General features: G+C 37.4%; 2 protein-coding genes across 5 annotated transcripts; one reads left to right on the top strand and one right to left on the bottom strand.

The window, feature by feature from the left end:
• Positions 1-7,220: 7,220 nt before the first annotated feature.
• LOC140014813 (uncharacterized) lies at positions 7,221-10,280 on the bottom strand. 4 transcript variants are annotated; one of them, XM_072066307.1, is made up of 4 exons: positions 10,061-10,280; positions 9,839-9,990; positions 8,263-8,344; positions 7,221-7,943 (listed from the first exon to the last, which is right to left on the bottom strand). In XM_072066307.1, the coding sequence occupies exons 2-4, from the start codon at positions 9,869-9,871 to the stop codon at positions 7,330-7,332; spliced, it is 729 nt and encodes a 242-aa protein (XP_071922408.1). In that variant the 5' UTR covers positions 9,872-9,990; positions 10,061-10,280; the 3' UTR covers positions 7,221-7,329. The 4 variants fall into 4 exon arrangements, with proteins under 4 accessions (XP_071922408.1, XP_071922407.1, XP_071922409.1 ...); XM_072066306.1 differs by having other exon boundaries at positions 9,839-9,978; XM_072066308.1 differs by having other exon boundaries at positions 9,839-9,967.
• A 931-nt stretch (positions 10,281-11,211) lies between these two features.
• On the top strand, positions 11,212-14,259 carry LOC113708265 (uncharacterized). Its single transcript, XM_027230727.2, has one exon. The coding sequence runs from the start codon at positions 11,212-11,214 to the stop codon at positions 14,257-14,259; it is 3,048 nt and encodes a 1,015-aa protein (XP_027086528.2).
• The last annotated feature ends 2,092 nt before the right edge of the window (positions 14,260-16,351 follow it).

Genomic DNA, 16,351 nt, shown 5'->3' with positions numbered 1-16,351 from the left:
CCCTAAAATTTTTCTGATATTTGCGATTTGGTCCTCAGCAGTTTTAATTTCGCAACTTCATTGCTTTTTTACTTCAATTAACCACCATACATCGTTTAAACTGCATTTAATGCATAATTTTAATGGCTTCAGGACCAATTGAGTTTGTGTTTGTATATTTTCCTTAATTTTCTCAACTAAAGTGATGCCTTGACATTTTCTTTTATTTTAGAGGGTAAATAAGTAATTTCACTCTATTAGGGCCCCAACGCACGAGAGGTACACCCTATTCCTTATTTCTCACTTTATTTGACCCTACGTGCCCTATGTGACTTTACGTGTTTAATTGCATGCCTCTTGAATGTGTATTTATTTATTTCATTTATTTATTTATTTGCTTTATTGGCTTTAGTTTTGTATATTTATTTTAGTTCAATTTTGATCATTTGAAAGGCACTTGAATGCCAAATTTGTAATAGTTAGGTATTTAATCATTTATTCTATCTCATTTTCCCCTTTTAGATTGTAGTAGGCCCCCCTCAAATGTAATAGTTAGGGCTTATTTACCTTGCGTGATTTGCATGCTTACTTGCTATGTGTTATCGCTTTTCTAGGATTTAGCATCTAGATACGCATGCTTATGTGTTATGTGAATTACGTGCTCACATGCCTACTTGTTTTAACTATGCCCATTTACTTGTGTATATATGGTGAATGCAAATGTACGATATAACCGTGGCTAGTCCAATGCTAGTCATGGTTACTTATTCCCGATCGCTCACAAGTCCAATGCTTGTGAGAAAGCGTTAGTAAAGGGCTAGTCCAATGCTAGATCCAATAGGGCCGTCCCTCGCTAGTACATACTCGCATGCCCTCACTACATTTCATGCATTTGTTAGTATTTTTACATTTTTGCATGATCATTTCCCCTTTTCCCACATTCTAAGTATGATCTTTAGGACTTTGCATTTCACTCTAGTCATTAGGGTCATTTGCTTGATTAGTTTAGGGAGTTACTCTTTTGGTAAAGGGGATGGACGAGTTTGGCTACACATAGCCTTAGCACGCTCATTCTTTTTCTAACCAAAAGGAAAAGCAAAAGTCACGATTTAGGGTCTCCCCGTACCCATCTTGCTCGCATTTCTCTAGGGTTCATGCATTTCATTTATCCACTATTATTTTGCACTCTCACTTCATATTCTATCCCTTTTTCTACATTTTTCACTTCACACAACTCTTATTTTGCACATTTTCACTATACCACTTGCACTTTATATACTACCACTGAGCACACATACACTTCATACTATCACTTTACATACTTCACCTTGCACCCCCATTTGCACACTCCCACTTACACACTATTATTTTTATTATTATTTTTTTCACTTCACACAAGTTCATGTTTTCACATTGCATACATTCATTTCATTCATTCTTTTGTCATTAGCATTACTCGTGACCTCTTGGAGGGCTTATCCTTGGCTATCACAACTCATGTGATTTAGTCCGGTCGAGCCTCTAAGAGATTTTTGTCCTTTCCGATTCCTCATTAAGTTTAGGATTGCATTCATATTAGTTACATCCAAATGCGATACATCTTTTGGTTAGAAATTAGGAAAATCATGACTAAATCATGCAACTAGCTTAGGCTAGGTTGAGAGGGTGCCTTAGACATTGTCTTTTCCTTCCCTCTCTTCAACTGTGACCCCCGAACGATTTTTCTTTGATTTATCGTAGATTTTGGAGTCAATCTAAAAAGATTTTACATTTAAATCCACATTTTTTGAGTGACTTGGTACACCCTAACTCAATACCAAGTGGCGACTCCTACATTTTACCAAAACCTTTTTAGATTACTATCTTTGGCCAAAACGTCGCATTTCAAAGTCCCATGGCCTTTTCTTTTCATTTTCACACACATCACCATTTTTCAAACCATACTTCACTCACTTATCATATTTTTATTTTATTAAAAATGGGGCGCGACACTCTTTTGGGTACATACAAATGCTTAATCTAATTGACTTCCAATTTAAATAGGCATGCACTCTCTCTCTATTTCTGTCGTACATAATCATATACTTTTTTTCCGGAATTGAAATTAACACACACACACTTAATGTAAACGAACACAGAGGTAACCCCACTTCGGCCCAAATGGAGGGCTCCATCCCCCCGAACACGATAACCACGAGACTCGGACCTTTGCGGGCACTGGACACCAGCTCCTAAGGAGGCTTGCTGAGACCAATCGAGTTACCCATGAGGGGCAAGCAATTTGGTGGAAGGCAAAGGTTGAACCCCTGACCTCCCACCCCACCAAGAGAGGTGGTGGCCACTGAGTTAGAGCTCTGTGGTTCCTAAGGTCCTAACTACATACTAGTATTATTTTGCTTCGATGCATTCCTTGCATGTACCGCCCAGCAAACAAAATTAATTGATTAATTTGGATGCTTTTCAGTTTTCATATCATATCTTCCCATGTAGTAGAAGAATAAAACTAAGGTCACCCATCAAATTCTTTGCTTCTCTCACATAATCATACAGTCCCCAGTGTTCTCCTCACTGAAATAATTGCAGTGGCAGTACGGTTAACCCTTCCGGTACCTGAACTCGTACCCATAACCATAACTATCATAACAGGGTGGCGGGGGCGCGGGCCGCCCGTACCCGTAGTAGCATGTCCCCTGCCGTAAACATGGGACACAGTAGAACCCCACTGACACTGACGGGTGTAAGCACGGTTTAGCTGGAACCGGTGGTGGTGGTGGTGGTGGTGTAGGCACCTTCGGCTTTTGAACTACTATAACTGGGGGTTTTTCTTGAGGCTTTTTGGCGGTGGTATGTGCTTTTCTGTCTCTTTGGGCTTTTTCGGCTATTTGGGTTTTTCAGGCTCTTTGGACTGTAACATTGATACTCCTTTTATCACAAAAAAAGAAAAATTGATACTCCGTTGTATCTTTCATCCAGATGAATTAATATGCCTCAGTACATTAGTTTGTCTATTGACAATTAGATCTGATTAAAACTGATTCAAGTTCAAAAGAAATTTAGGTTTGTCAATAATGAGGAAATTATAAATTTGAGAAAATAGATTCTAAATTTACAAAATCTCAAATTTCACAAATATTAAAATCTAAAAAACTCTCATAGACAAAATCTATGAGAGAATAAAACTCTAATTAGAATGATTTAGGAAAAAAAAAACTCTCACTAAGGCATCCTAGGAATCATTCTAAAAGAGAATTTATTCAGACAAAAGAAACTAAAAATTATAAAATGTACTCCTCTGAGGGAAAAGACTAGATTTGGCCTCTTTTTCGTGGGAGAGAAAAAGAAGATCTTGGCGCGAGCACGATTCAGCTGGAACCGGTGCTCGTGGTAGTGGTGGTGGGATTATTGGGGCCGGTGCAGGTGCCTTAGGAGGTTCTTTGGGCGCCAGAATCTTCAGCCTTTCAACTACCGTTGACAGGGTTTTTCTTTTGGTTTCTCAACCACATCCTTAGGCGGATTAGATTCCTGGGGCGGCTTAGGCGGCTTGGGCTCCTCGGGTGACGCCATGATCTTAATGCTCTTAATGATTTTGCCGCCCTTGTAACATAATATGTCGCTGATTTTCTACAGACTATAGCACACCACAGTGATGGTCACCAGATTTTGCTTGTCATCATGTACCTAGTCTTTGATTTCTCGTCCAAAAAAAATGAAAAAACTCAAAATTTTTTCCTCTTTTTTTTGTGGGGGCTGGGGGAGGGGAAGAGTAGAGAGAGTGGGGAAGGGATGTAGGCAGCAATAAACCTATGTTTTTAGAACCGGACCGGATATCGATTCGATCGAGTTCAGGGATCAGGGGTCAATGGGTTCAACTGAGTTCGATAGGGGTTGAACCGGATGACTTCATAAATAAAATTTATTTAAAAATTAAAATATTATATGTAAAATACTTAATAACATGTTAATATTAATAAAGGTATATTCATATATATTTGATGTTTCAAATATATTTAACAAGAAAATACAAATAAATTAGAGCAATCAAGTAGCAATTTATATTATTTAATAAGCATTAACAAGTTTAGAATTAAAATTATGGACTTAATTGAAAAATAACACCAAATTTTAAGACAACATTTATAAAGTATGAAATATTTGAGGTATGTTAATAATTTTTAACAACTTAAGGATCAAAACATCATATTAAAAATATTCTGCCCTTTCAAAAAAGTATAAAAAAAAAAAAGAGACCAGGTTCATTTTTCCGGTCAAACCGGGTCAAAACCCGAGCCCTGCAACCCAATTACTGAATTGCCCTTTCTCTTTCCTCCAAGATCAAATCCGGACCGTCTATCCTTTGGATGGATGACACGTGGTCCGGTCCGAGTTTAAAAACAGAGCAATAAACGAAACTGATGCTAATAAATGGTTGAAGAATTAGATGGTAGGAGGCAATTAGGTAGAACAAAGGTGCGAGGGCTTTATGTAGAAGGATAGCAACCGGGCGGCTTGCAGTACTAGCATGGAAGGAAGGAGGGTGGAAATGAAATGAAATGAAAGGGGGCGTTGAATTTTGATGCGATTGTCTGCTTTGTAGTAGTACATAAGGTAATAAGGTGTATATGCTGGCTTGGAATTGCTGAGTTGTGCGGAGCAGTGACGGCTTATCCTCCCCTCCACAACATCCACACTCCGTTGCTGCCTTTGAATTGATAAGCCCACCTCACCTTCCAAAATATATTTATATTACCTCATCATTCACGTATTCATAATCCCCACAAAAGCATGACTTAAGCAAAATTTGAGATTTGAGAGCCGGCACCACCTATCGCGTCGTTTTCCTTCGTCCAACTCCAATCGAGATAGAGAGAGAGAGAGAGAGATCAGACTTCACCAGTGCTGCAAGTAGAAGGACTTCAACTTGAGGGACTTGCAAGTTATAGTATTATGTCACACTAATCGCAAGTCCAGTGGCGGTCACTTTGATGCTATGCATAAGTGGCAATCAAACTCATTTAATTAAATTTACTCATACCCATCCATAAATAGGTGGGTATGGATATTTTAAGTTTTTACGTATAAGTATAGATGAGTTACCTAATAATACCCATTTAAACTCAATTAACCCATTAAAATTGTCTTTCCCCAAATCTCCTTTCTTCATCCACCCATTTTTTTTTTTCAGATTCTTCATTTTATCATGATGTTAACTACTTTTGTTTCATTATTATTATTATTATTATTATTATTATTATTGATTGATTTTATTATTTTATTTTATTTTCTCTTAGTTTATTAACTTGCTCATTTTTCAGCATTACCAATTTATGACAAGTTTTAGCCTTTTTTCCTACTTTTCCAAAATGAAAATTTTAATTTACACAAGAAAAAATGCTAGGAGTTCAAAATTTTTGGAATAAGTTTTTATGTTAACTTTTATAGTTCTTAGTTCAAATTTCTATATTTTTATTGTTCAATTATTAAATAGTATATAATTTTGCGTTATAGAGTACGGATGGAGAAAAAATTGGTAATTTGGTTTATTGTGCATTATAAGCAAATATTTAAAACTAATGCTAGATGCAAAGGATGATATAAATTGATAACTTAGTTTGCAAAAATGAATTTAAATGAGTTTATAAAAGTTAAAATAAATGGGTTATAACTGGATAATTGGGTTACTCAATTCATTTTTTGACTTATCCATTTATACCCATCTAATTAAATGTGTATAAATGGGTTGATTCACTTATACTCATTATCCATTTTATTCAACCCAAACCTATCCAAATCAGCCATTTTGACATGTCTATCCAAAACCCCCAACCACAAAGTCGCATTTGAGAATTATTAAAAGCCTTTTTAGACCAAAATGGAAGGATTTGGTAGGACTGTCAATAGGGCCGGGCCAGCCCAAACTCGGCTCGTTCGGCCTGACAAAAAACCCGATGAGTCCGACCTTTTAGTAAGCCGATCTGAGTTTTAGCCTAAAAATTAGGCCCGAATTAAATATGAGCCGAGCTTGGGCCTTATGAGGCTCAAACCCGATATAGGTCCGGCCCTTTAAATACCTATAGATATATAATATTTATATTTTGATATTATGTATAATTATATATCCACATATATTATTACTAAATACTAAATATATATAAATTGCAAAATACAAAAATATATCTAAAGACTTTTCTTGAGAGCCAATATTAGTAATGCATAATTAAATGAAATGAGTTTGAACTTATGAAAATCCAGCTCATTAGGTGCGATTGACAGGCCTAAGATTTGGAAGAACAACGAATTACGTCGCACCTCAATTATTTTTTGCAATAATGGACGGATTGGCATTCTGGACCGTTGACAATTTATTACAGACAACGAAACCAAACCTAAATTAATTAATTAAATCTAGTAGAGTGAGCGAGCGAGGCTGTCTGTTACTATATACTTATCTGGAAGGTTGGTTGATCATTGATGATGATCATACTAACGTTGTTCTTTTGTTGACCACATTTTATTATTACATGCGGTCGGTTCACTTGCTTCAATCAACCACCGGTCCCGAACCAAATCCCATTCATTTCGTCAAACGCTCTCATCATAATTCATATATACCAATGCCGTTTTCCGAAAATACATTCAACCAAGCATCCATTGCATTGCACGTCAATTAATCTTAACCACAATTTAACTAAATTCACCCGCTGAATGCATCGACCATTTAAGATGGCATCATGCAAATTAATATGCGTTTTCACTTTTACCAACTGTTTGTTAAGTACTACTAGCTGGCTCTTTTCTGCATTCCTGTTACACTAGCACATTACTACCTTTTTTTTTTTTTTTGTAATTCTGTTTTTAATTTATTTCTGACAAAGAACTACTACTGCTAGAGAGCAAAGCGAGAAATCCGAAAAAGAAGAAGAAGAAGAAGAGAGCACCTTCACTTTTAATGCATATAATGATGATAGTAAAAAACTTTTATTATCTTATTATTATTATTATAAATAATGAAAGGAAAATTTGATGTAACGGCTTTCATTTGGGTACATACGAAAGCTTATTGTAATTGACCTCCAACTTGAATAAGCCCGCACATTTCTCTCTCTCTCTCCCTCCCTCCATAGTTCATAATCATATACACATTATTATTTTCTTCATCCTTCCATAGGTCTATGAGGGGCCTAAGGCCATAACTACGTAGTATTGTTATTTTGTTTCGATGCATTCATTGCATGTACCACCCATCAAACAAAATTAATTGATTAATTTGGATGCTTTTCAGTTTTCATGCCATATCATACCATATTGTAGTAGGATCACAGTAAGGTAACCTCATCAAATTCTCTACTCCTCTCACATAATCGTACAGGCCCCAGTGTTCTCCTCACTGAAATAATCGCAGCGGCTATACGGATACCCGTTCCCATACCCATACCCATACCCGTGCTCATAACCATAGCTATCATAACTGGGTACCGGGGGCACGGGCCGCCCGTACCCATAGTAGCATGGTCCCCCGCCGTACCCTTCCGAACATGGGAAACAACAGACCCCCACTGGAAGTGGCGGGTGCAAGCACGGTTCAACTGGAACCGGTGCTGGTGGTGGCGGTGGTGGGATTACTAGGATCGGTTCAAATGAGGGTTTGTCGGGATGTTTTGGTTTTTCAACCACAACCACTGTGGGCTTCTCGGGCTCTTTAGGCTTCTCGGGTTCTTTAGGCTTCGCCGGCTCTTTAGGCTTATCTATCTCTTTGAGCTTTGCGGGCTCCTTCGGCTTCTCTGGCTCTTTGGGCTTCTCGGGCTCCTTGGGTTTCGCGGGTGGTGGGGGTGGCTCCACAATCTCAATGCTCTTAATGACTTTGCCACCCTTGCAACATAATTTGTCGCGGATTTTCTCGGGGCTACAGCACACCACGGTGATGGTCACCAGATTGTGCTTCTCATCATATACCTGGTCTCTGATTTCTCTTGTCCAAAAAAATTGAGCATCACCCAAAAAAAAAAAAAAAAGAAAAACTCAAGTTCTTGTCCATACAAATTAAAGCCACTAACTGATCACTAGTAGTTTCATAAGCCACACTACCTAACCTTTGTTGTTCAACTCGCTTAATAATTATGGAGAAGGGGGAAGAAAAAATTTGTAGCTCATGGTGGTGCATATGCCTATGTACATAGTCGGTGGAACGGTGGATGTCCTCCAACCAACTGCACTTGCTCCAAAGAACTACTAGTATACCGGTAATGAAAACATAAGAGATAGAATTGATAATTATAAGAGACTCACGAGGAAATTTGCAGAGGATTTTCTTGACCTTCTTGTAGCAGCTGGGGCATTGAAGATCAACCTTGAGTCTCATTACAGTGACCTGTATGGTTTGTATATTATCGGAGCAAACTAATCATCCATATCTATATATATATATAACAATCAAGAAATGTAAAATTAAGATGCACAATTATATGGTACTGCTAGTTTAGCTGAGAGATGTGGCTAGAGATCTTGACATAAAGAGAAGCATATCTCACGCTGTATGTGCTGTCATAGACTTGCAATTAAAATTTTCAGATTGAACAAACACTAAAAAAGAACATTTGAGGGATGGTTTGGAAAGCTAGCAAGAGAATTGGCTTACCTTCTCAGCCATGGTTGATGAGGAAGGCAGTCAGTGGCGATGTAGGGGAGTGGGGAAGGGATGTAGGCAGCAATGTACTAAACTCGATGCTGATAAATGGCTGAATTAGATAGGAGTAGTCAACAGGTAGAAAAAAGTGCGAGCACTTTATGTTAGCAACCGGATAGCATGCAGTACTAGTACGGAAGGAGGGTGGAAATGATTGTCTGCTTTATAGTAGTATACTATAAGGTAAGGTAAGGTAAGGTAAGATGGGTGCATAAATATATGGTGGGTGTATTAATATACTATAATATATGGGTGTATTAATATACGGTGGCTTTGAGTCATGCGGAGGAGTGACGCCCTATCCTATTTAAAGTTATTAATGTAAAGAACCACTACATTTTTAATGTATAAAAAATTAATTCTTATTTTAAGTAGACAATGTATGAGTTAGATAGCTAGCTTCAAAGACTTTTTGCTTGTATGTTTCCTGATATGATCCTAAAATTACATTTACCTTTACCGGCAGCCAAAAGAAAAAAAAAAAAAGGTAAATCGTACAAAGTATGAAAGAAAGCCAAAAGCAAATGAGGAAGGCCGAGGAAAGATAGCTACTCACAATCAAAACTATGACCAATAATGATAGCTGCTCACATTAATTAAGTTGGGATGGAAAGAGTGTAGAATAGAGTGGAAAGATAAAAATGTATGTGTATATATATATATATATAGCTACTCACTTAAAAAGAAAAAAACAAAAAATCTTTTGGTTATTATGTACTAAAAGATTACAAATATTGTGAGCAAAATTGAACAAGTAGCTTTTCGAGACCATTTACCATAACCACTGTCATAAACCCTTTTTTTTGGGGGGGTTGTTGTGGTGGGGGGGGGGGGAGCAAATATTGAAAAGAATTGATAGAGAACCCTGCTAATTAATTAACTGCTGCTATCACCGATTAAAAAACTTTTTTTTATTTATGGAAAATTTTGATATATTTATATCGCTTCCAATACTGTTATCTATAAGAGTCAATAATAATAATTATCCTATGCCCTTTTGCAATTAACTATGATTTTTTTTAATAAATACTTGTTGGACAATATCATTACAATATTTAAATCACATCTAATATATCGTGTAAGTGCACATATTAATATTAATGACAATTGTTATGATACCTTGAGTTTATATACTTTTTCTATTTAACTCTATTTTGAAAAAAAAAAAAAGATTGTCACCTTCAATGTATTGTTCTCCTCGATGCAATCCATCTGGTCAACTTATCAAGTTCTTGAATTGGTGCAATTGAGAGCCATTACGTTAAGAAGACAGCCACAGAATCTCTCATCAGGCGTTATGCCTAAACCCTGCGGTTGGCCTTCCCATAACACTGCATCAGTGAAGTCAAGACATAGATAGATATTAGGCTCAAAGCCTGCTTCGAACATCTCATTTAATACCTGAACTCGTAGGAATTGCGCCTGAGCTTTGATAACCTGGAGCTATTGGGGTTGACCCAGATATAGCTTTTTGAGGAAGAAGAGATGGTTTTAGCATCTGGGCTGGGCGGTGAGGAATTTGCGAAATTGGGGGCTGTGGCGGGGATTGTTGTTGTTGTTGGGAAGCCGCTATAGAGAGGGAAGGTTTTGGATGGGGCTTGAGAGGAGGAAAAGTGAGGGCGTTATGATAACATAATATACTTAAAAAAAGTGGGCGCTTGTAGATTTAGTAGAATGTTTTAGATGCAAAACCTCCCACTTAAAAAAAAGTAAATTTTATATACACTGACAGTGCATGCACTATTACCGTTAGATTCATGACATATGTATAAAAGTTGAATTTCAAATTCAAATTTTGCATAATTGTCATTCATCCAACGCTGATAGTGTATACACTGTCAGTGTAAGAAAGATTAATTCTAAAAAAAATACTTTTAAAAAAATTTGGGGGAACAAGAGCAGGGTAATACTATATTTTTAAAATTTTTACAGGCTAGTTTAGAGTTTTCAAAAAATTGAGAGGGTGCAATTGGGTAAATGTGGCTCCGCCACTTTATATTGCATACTCAAATTTCACAACTAGAGTCGGTTTGGACTTTGGACCTTCAACAAAATATTCCTGATTCTTTGCTACCAATAGGTTAAACTATTCCAGATTTCTAAAGACAGCTGTTTCAATTCATACAAGTTGGCTCACAGTATTAGTTGACTTTGAATTTTTCTCATGTTTGGGCTCTAATTCAATTTCTTTAGGTGGGGAAAGAGAAGAAAAAAAAAATCTTGTAATTTCATGGTATGATACAATACATCTATATCTGCAATATCAGCTCTGATCTTAGGGAGGGTCTTCTAGTAAAGGTACTCAGTTTCATGGAAAAGCTCAAACTTGGAGAAGTCTCGAGAGCAAATTTTACCATGACAAGAACTTAACTTCACAATTTCAGCTGAAAGTCTGACACCTTCTTTGAGGTTAGTACCTCTACAGCAGTCTCTAGTTTCAATGCATCAGTATTAGTCATCTAGTCCTTTCATTCAACATCTTTCCTCATACCTTGGATCCAGGAAGACGTACTTACGGTATAACTCTAGCAGTTAAATTGACTCTTGCAATAATGAATCAATCATTGCAAATTTGTCTCTGGACTTTACTTGAGTTGTTTGCACTGTTTAGCTATGCAATATCTGATATGCCCATTTACTTTGATGATCCTCCGGTAGTCCATACATACAACCGGTTACCTGAGATTGAAAAGGAATGCAGCCCTTTTCTATCTTCAGCTTCCGAGTTAAAACCTGATGATGTTAGAGGTTATAAGATTAGAAAGGAGCTTTCCTTCTTCCAAGGTGACTGGACACAGGAACTTGGTAGATCACCGTTGGTACCTTTCGATGACAGTGATCTTCCAGGAGATAGTTTGTCTGTCTCTTCTCCTCTAAGACTTGTAGGATTTGAGGTAAAGGATGTTAATCGAGTCCATCAGTTGAAAAATGCTGTCAGTCTCCACGGGACTATGTGTATTGGCATGGCCAGGAACAGCACTTTGCTTTATGATCCGCGTTCCAACTTCTATATGGCGCCTGGTATGTCTGTCCTCAAAATTGACTTTGAAGGAGTTTATATTGAAACCAAAAAAGATGGGGGACAACGTTTACTCTGCATGTTGGGGAATACAACTCTGCCTTTCTGGACCTCAGCTCCTGGTACGTCGAGCTTTACAGTTTCTTTGAGCAACAACCGGCCCAGACTCTTGCAGGATGGTCGCTTGTTGTTGGTTCTTCATTATCCTAATATTTTGAGTTTGACAAAGAGAGCAATTTTGGGAGAACTTAGAAGTTTGAATGAGCCAAAGAATCCTAGGTACTTTGATGTCATTCACATATCTTCTCAGCTGAATGCTTTCTCAAAATACAAGTTCAGCTCTGAAAAACTCAAGTCAAGAACTTGTGATTTAAGATTGTTTAGGCAGGATCTTGATGACGATGGCGCCAACAGATTTAACAACACTGAATTCTGTATTGTCATGCGTAGTTTTTCAGGATATCTTTTCAACATTGTACCAAACTGGAGATTTTTCAACACTGGTAGACTCGGGCCTTTTTTCCTAGGACGGGGTACTCACAAAAATGTTAGGCTTATCATGCAGAAATTCATATGTGAAACTATGAGCAACAGCGCCAGGATTGCTGCACTTTTCAGAGCATTTCCTGCAGAGATGGAGGGAGATATAGCAGGTATAAGGACAGGGATTTCAGACATGACAATGGCTGTTGAAGGAATATGGGATGCCTCCAAAGGGCATCTTTGCCTTGTGGGGTGTCCTGGAGTCAGTAGTTCTGGACTTCAAGGATGTGATTCTCAGATCTCATTGTACTTTCCTCATTCATTTTCCATCAAGCAGAGGAGCATCATCTTTGGAAGCATATCCAGCATTAGCAGTGAAGACAACTCATATGATCCAATACTGTTCGAGTTGGAAATGCGTCCTTCAGATCTCCGATTGGTCCATGGTTGGTATGGTAGTTATTTTCTTTTATACAATTACTCAAAGATTGAACTGGCTGAAGCTTTCTGGAAAAGAAGCCAAAGTGTTGGATTGGTCAATCTTATCAAACCATTTTTTCTGTCCTATCCTGCGAAAATAATCCAGCTTCCAAGATTGGTAGCTGATGTCAAAAGGTTGGTTCTGAGTTATTCATCTTTGTGGAAAGCCAAAGATGTATTTGCTCATTATGAGATAAATTCTCTCTCTTATGACCTTCGTATTTCATGCTATGGAACTCCTGTATCTTCGTATAACAGCCATAAGCCTGACGTTTTCATTGAACTTGAGGTCCTCGCTTTGGGTCCTCTAGCCATGGGTCGCCGTAATCCCTGGTTGCACAAAGATACTGCTTTTTCCGATAATGCTGTCAAAGTCTCAAAGTCTGAGGTCCTGAATGTTTCACTTTCTCTCATGTTCACACAAGAACCTCTCAAATTCACGGAGAAGGATTACAAGAATGTATCAAAGTTGTTTCTGGAGGGCGTATATGATCCACTTGCAGGAGAGATGTACTTAATTGGTTGCAGGAGAGTCACAGTTCAAACTAGTACATTGAACCTTGAGAGGGGCTTTGACTGTTTGATTGAGGTAAAAATTCGGTACCCAGATGAAGCACTGAGGTGGTTGGTCAATCCTGAAGCAGAAATTACCATCACAAGCCTGAGGAATGAAGATGATTCCTTGTATTTTCATCCAATAGAACTCCAGACCTCTATGCTTCCGTATAACGAACACCAAGAAGATGCAGTCTTTAGAAAAGTTTTTGAAGAGATCCTGCGGAATCTGATGATCACAGCATCGATTGCACTCATTTCGAGCCAGCTGCTTTACATGAAGAAAAATGTGGATGGCATTCCTTATATATCTGTTATCATGCTCTCCTTGCAATTTCTTGGCTATGCATACCCAGTGCTCTCCAACAGCAAATTTCTGTTGCAAGAAAAAGAGTGCCAATTCCAATATGGCCTCCTTGGATATGACCAACTGTTGACTCTCCTTGATTACACTGCCAAGCTTCTTGTTTTAACTGCATTGGTGATGACCGCAACTCTTATGCGCAAGGTGACAGAATTTCGTAAGCAACCTCATCCTGATTCCCCTTCCAAACCCATAGGAGTTCCTCAGGATAAAAGGGTTCGCCAAATTATTGCTGTAATTCTTGTACCTGGGTTGCTGAGCTATTTCCTTCTCTATAGGAGTATCTTTGAGAACGAGGACGTGATCAGCAGAATTGGAGACACACAACTGGAGAAAATTTGGACATACAAAACACAGGAATTCATGGGCTTCATTCAAGATCTATTTCTGCTTCCTCAAATTGTTGAAAACGTGATATCCCATTCTCCTTTTAGACCCCTGGGGAAACTTTACTACATTGGATTTACTCTGATGAGGGTTGTTACACATCTTTATGACTCCGTAAGAGATCCAGTAATAGATCCCTACTCTGATGCGGCTGCATTTGTGAATTTGGACTTGCTTTTCACTTCTAGAGCACACAATATTACATTTGTAGTCATCATGACTGGATTAGCGATAGTGTTGTACATACAGCAAGAGCGGAGCCACCAGAAGTTCATCCAACGGCAAGAGACAGTCACAGCCAAATCTATGTAGTGACTCAAGTTCTAGTGAGTGGTGGAATTTTTAGTCATTTTAGAATACTTTTTGTATGCTTTCTGATTTCGTGTAGAAAAGTAGATTGATTTATCAACGTTAACTTCATAAGAACGATTATGATATAATGTAGATCAGAATTTCATTTACACCCAAGTTTGAGTTCATTCCTTCCTCCTAAAGAAGTCTTTTTTTGTTTTGCAGACTTTCTTCTTCCTTGATATCTTATTTCTCCCCTTTGCCATTTTGACCAGTAGTTTTTTTTTTTTTTTTAACTTTTTCGGTAGAAAAAAAATTTGTGTGGTTCGATTAGTCACCACCATCCTCTCAAGACTATAAGTCGCTTACAGGTATTCTTACATATTATCTACCAAGATAGTCCTCACGTATCCTTACTTCGATAATAAGACTAGAATACACAGTCTTTGTTAAATAAGTGGCTCGATCTTATCAACTAAACTAGCTTGTTTCGTTTTTGACTAATAGATACTCCCTCCGTCCCGAAATGAATGTCGCACTTCGGGTCTTGAGCTTCTTTTCAACAGTGTCGCATTTTGGTCTAAGTTCCAGCGCTGGCCCTTCCGTGCATTACTCCTTCCGTGCATTACTCCATTGAGTGGTAGAAAGAAAAAGCAAGGATGACAAGATGTGTGGGACCCATACTTTACAAATGTGTCCAGCCATTTTTTTTAGAAAGTAGCTTGCACGGCCATTGTTTGCATTTGCGGTGAGACTCACGCATATTAGAGCAACTCTTGTAGTTTTATAGGACCCATCAAAAACTTAAAAGGAATCTGGTATATGTAAGGGCATGAGATGGAAATGAGGCAAAGTTTTATTGCCAATTATAGTAAGTGACATTAATTTTGGGACAGACCAAAAAGGAAAGCATGACTTCAATGGGACGGAGGGAGTACATCATTTACTTTTTGCCCCGCAAGTAATACTTATAATAACCCAAATATAACATCTTTTCGATACTAAAATTCGGTGTGAAATTTTGATTGTTTACCTCATAGTACAATATCTTCACGAATTTTAGTTGCTTTAACTGATTATTATTACAAATATTATTTAAACTTGAACTCTTTGATCTACTATTTTTGAGCTTTTCTTGAGACTTTTTTGATGCATTACGGATCGAACTTTGATCAAAATTGTTAATATGTATAATTTCAGAAACCTCGCTCAAGGTTTCTGATAATTTCATAGAAACGCCTTTTAATATTGCATTGACCTTCCCTTTCATGTGGATGTGACCAAATGTCTCCATCAGGAGCCTTCAAATTACCAAATTACCCTCAAAACTTTGTGCCAAAAAATATTGAAAATATGAGAAAAAGAAATTGCTTGAAAATATGTTTCTTTGCTACTTGGCACGAAATAACTAGAGGTATATATGCTTAATGTGCCAAGTAGCGCTTATAATAGCATTATCTAAGAAAAACTAAAAATTTTTTTTTAGAAAAAAAAAAACTCAAGAACTAGAGGCTCAGCTATTTGTGATTCTTCATCTGGTGAAGAATTTGTGCAAAAAGGTGACCAATATACCACAATTTAGGCTCCATCGAAATCATTAGAAGTAAAAGATCAAAACTGTTTTGGTTTATTAAACCTATTTACAAGTTTTCTAAGTATTGATTGTTATTTATCATGTTAATTCTTGCAATGGATAAGATTTAAACTTCATAGAAGATCATATGTTGTGCTTATGAACGTGCCTCTATGCTACTTGATGATGGTTAGAGATGACTCTATTTATAGATACCTTCATTTAAAAATTGCACGAATTGTTTTGGCACCTTCATTAGCCTTACGTGCTAGCATGAAAAATCCATTACATTACCAATAGCTCTTGCAATGGATCTTCTTGGGATAACAATTAAAAGCATAGATTATTATTTTTTTTCCTTTTTTGCAGTCGTGAAAGGATCAGACTGGTGGCAATCTTTTTCCTTTATATTTTATTGGCATTTTTCTCACCCAAAAGTGTAATTAATTTTTTCTAGAGATAAGGAGGGTAAATTTGAAAGAAATTATGTGTAAAGTACTTTTGCTTCACTTTGAAGTCATTTTTATGACAGGGGCTGAC

This window comes from Coffea arabica, chromosome 9e (genome assembly GCF_036785885.1).
Source record: "Coffea arabica cultivar ET-39 chromosome 9e, Coffea Arabica ET-39 HiFi, whole genome shotgun sequence".
NCBI classification, from domain to species: domain Eukaryota; kingdom Viridiplantae; phylum Streptophyta; class Magnoliopsida; order Gentianales; family Rubiaceae; genus Coffea; species Coffea arabica.
Note: the sequence above shows the minus strand (reverse complement) of the source record. Positions and strands in the feature narration are given on the sequence as shown.